The sequence below is a fragment of the Procambarus clarkii genome, chromosome 61 (assembly GCF_040958095.1).
Source record: "Procambarus clarkii isolate CNS0578487 chromosome 61, FALCON_Pclarkii_2.0, whole genome shotgun sequence".
Taxonomy (NCBI): domain Eukaryota; kingdom Metazoa; phylum Arthropoda; class Malacostraca; order Decapoda; family Cambaridae; genus Procambarus; species Procambarus clarkii.
Window position 1 is genome coordinate 20,495,752 of NC_091210.1, and position 2,411 is coordinate 20,498,162.

Here is a 2,411-nt window from a genome sequence, read left to right on the forward strand (position 1 = left end):
TATGTTGAGGTCATTTGAAATTGATTTAATTTGTAAATCTAATACCGAATTAGCATCACCATCTCATTTTAAATTAAGAATATTGTCGTTGTTTAACTTGAGGTTTCCTTCAGGGGCTTCCCAAGTAAAATGTCTCCACAGCCACTCCTCTGACTACTGATCCTGATTAGCGGTGGAGTCGACGGTGCTGTTGGACGTGGGGTCGACGGTGCTGTTGGACGTGGGGTCGACGGTGCTGTTGGACGTGGGGTCGACGGTGCTGTTGGACGTGGGGTCGACGGTGCTGTTGGACGTGGGGTCGACGGTGCTGTTGGACGTGGGGTCGACGGTGCTGTTGGACGTGGGGTCGACGGTGCTGTTGGACGTGGGGTCGACGGTGCTGTTGGACGTGGGGTCGACGGTGCTGTTGGACGTGGGGTCGACGGTGCTGTTGGACGTGGGGTCGACGGTGCTGTTGGACGTGGGGTCGACGGTGCTGTTGGACGTGGGGTCGACGGTGCTGTTGGACGTGGGGTCGACGGTGCTGTTGGACGTGGGGTCGACGGTGCTGTTGGACGTGGGGTCGACGGTGCTGTTGGACGTGGGGTCGACGGTGCTGTTGGACGTGGGGTCGACGGTGCTGTTGGACGTGGGGTCGACGGTGCTGTTGGACGTGGGGTCGACGGTGCTGTTGGACGTGGGGTCGACGGTGCTGTTGGACGTGGGGTCGACGGTGCTGTTGGACGTGGGGTCGACGGTGCTGTTGGACGTGGGGTCGACGGTGCTGTTGGACGTGGGGTCGACGGTGCTGTTGGACGTGGGGTCGACGGTGCTGTTGGACGTGGGGTCGACGGTGCTGTTGGACGTGGGGTCGACGGTGCTGTTGGACGTGGGGTCGACGGTGCTGTTGGACGTGGGGTCGACGGTGCTGTTGGACGTGGGGTCGACGGTGCTGTTGGACGTGGGGTCGACGGTGCTGTTGGACGTGGGGTCGACGGTGCTGTTGGACGTGGGGTCGACGGTGCTGTTGGACGTGGGGTCGACGGTGCTGTTGGACGTGGGGTCGACGGTGCTGTTGGACGTGGGGTCGACGGTGCTGTTGGACGTGGGGTCGACGGTGCTGTTGGACGTGGGGTCGACGGTGCTGTTGGACGTGGGGTCGACGGTGCTGTTGGACGTGGGGTCGACGGTGCTGTTGGACGTGGGGTCGACGGTGCTGTTGGACGTGGGGTCGACGGTGCTGTTGGACGTGGGGTCGACGGTGCTGTTGGACGTGGGGTCGACGGTGCTGTTGGACGTGGGGTCGACGGTGCTGTTGGACGTGGGGTCGACGGTGCTGTTGGACGTGGGGTCGACGGTGCTGTTGGACGTGGGGTCGACGGTGCTGTTGGACGTGGGGTCGACGGTGCTGTTGGACGTGGGGTCGACGGTGCTGTTGGACGTGGGGTCGACGGTGCTGTTGGACGTGGGGTCGACGGTGCTGTTGGACGTGGGGTCGACGGTGCTGTTGGACGTGGGGTCGACGGTGCTGTTGGACGTGGGGTCGACGGTGCTGTTGGACGTGGGGTCGACGGTGCTGTTGGACGTGGGGTCGACGGTGCTGTTGGACGTGGGGTCGACGGTGCTGTTGGACGTGGGGTCGACGGTGCTGTTGGACGTGGGGTCGACGGTGCTGTTGGACGTGGGGTCGACGGTGCTGTTGGACGTGGGGTCGACGGTGCTGTTGGACGTGGGGTCGACGGTGCTGTTGGACGGCCCTGCTTGCAATCTCGCATGTGAATTACAGCGCGATTGATCACATATCTTTGTGAGGAGTTTATCAATTTCTATTTTAAATACGAAGGTATGGCGGCTTTTATTCTCTTCAGCTTATTAACTAATGTAAACTTTCTTCATTATAATGCGAATGATTCTTCTTAAATGATGCAAAGTGTCTAGATTTCGAGTCGAATTGCACTGAATTTATTGAAATCCTGTCACGAATTTATACGCTTTTCACAAAAAAAATTAAATAAAATCATATTAAACCCTCAACAGTGGAATTATTTTCAGTGCCCTATCCAGGCCCTGCAGTAATCCTTGCGTTGTTGAGTGAGGATTTAAGATAATCCTTACCAAGTCGGACGGAATGTTAAAGTGTTTTTTGTTTCTTATTCAACTGAATATTTCTGTTGCAAACCTGACTACAAATTGCCATTTTAGGTAGAACGGCGTTAACAGCGTAAAGAGTTAAAGCGTAAAGAAAACTCCCAAAGAGGAAACCAGAGAATAAATTGATATGAAATAGATTTTTGTACACCCTGAACTAGCCTGTTTTTTTGACAAACTCAACGAAGGAAAATGCATAAATAAGCAAGAAAATCCCGCACACACACTTGAGTTGTGAAATATAATTCATGAAATATTAATTCAAATGAATTAATATTGTTTAC

The 2,411-nt window shown here is 55.2% G+C and overlaps 1 protein-coding gene across 1 annotated transcript in view; it reads left to right on the forward strand.

Moving 5' to 3' along the window:
- The window catches only part of LOC138354162 (ice nucleation protein-like), a 95,538-nt gene extending 93,764 nt beyond the window's left edge, over positions 1-1,774 (forward strand). The window contains exon 6 of the mRNA XM_069308051.1: positions 171-1,774. Within this exon, the coding sequence (XP_069164152.1) occupies positions 171-1,774 (1,604 nt within the window). The remainder of the gene's footprint in view (positions 1-170) is intronic.
- The last annotated feature ends 637 nt before the right edge of the window (positions 1,775-2,411 follow it).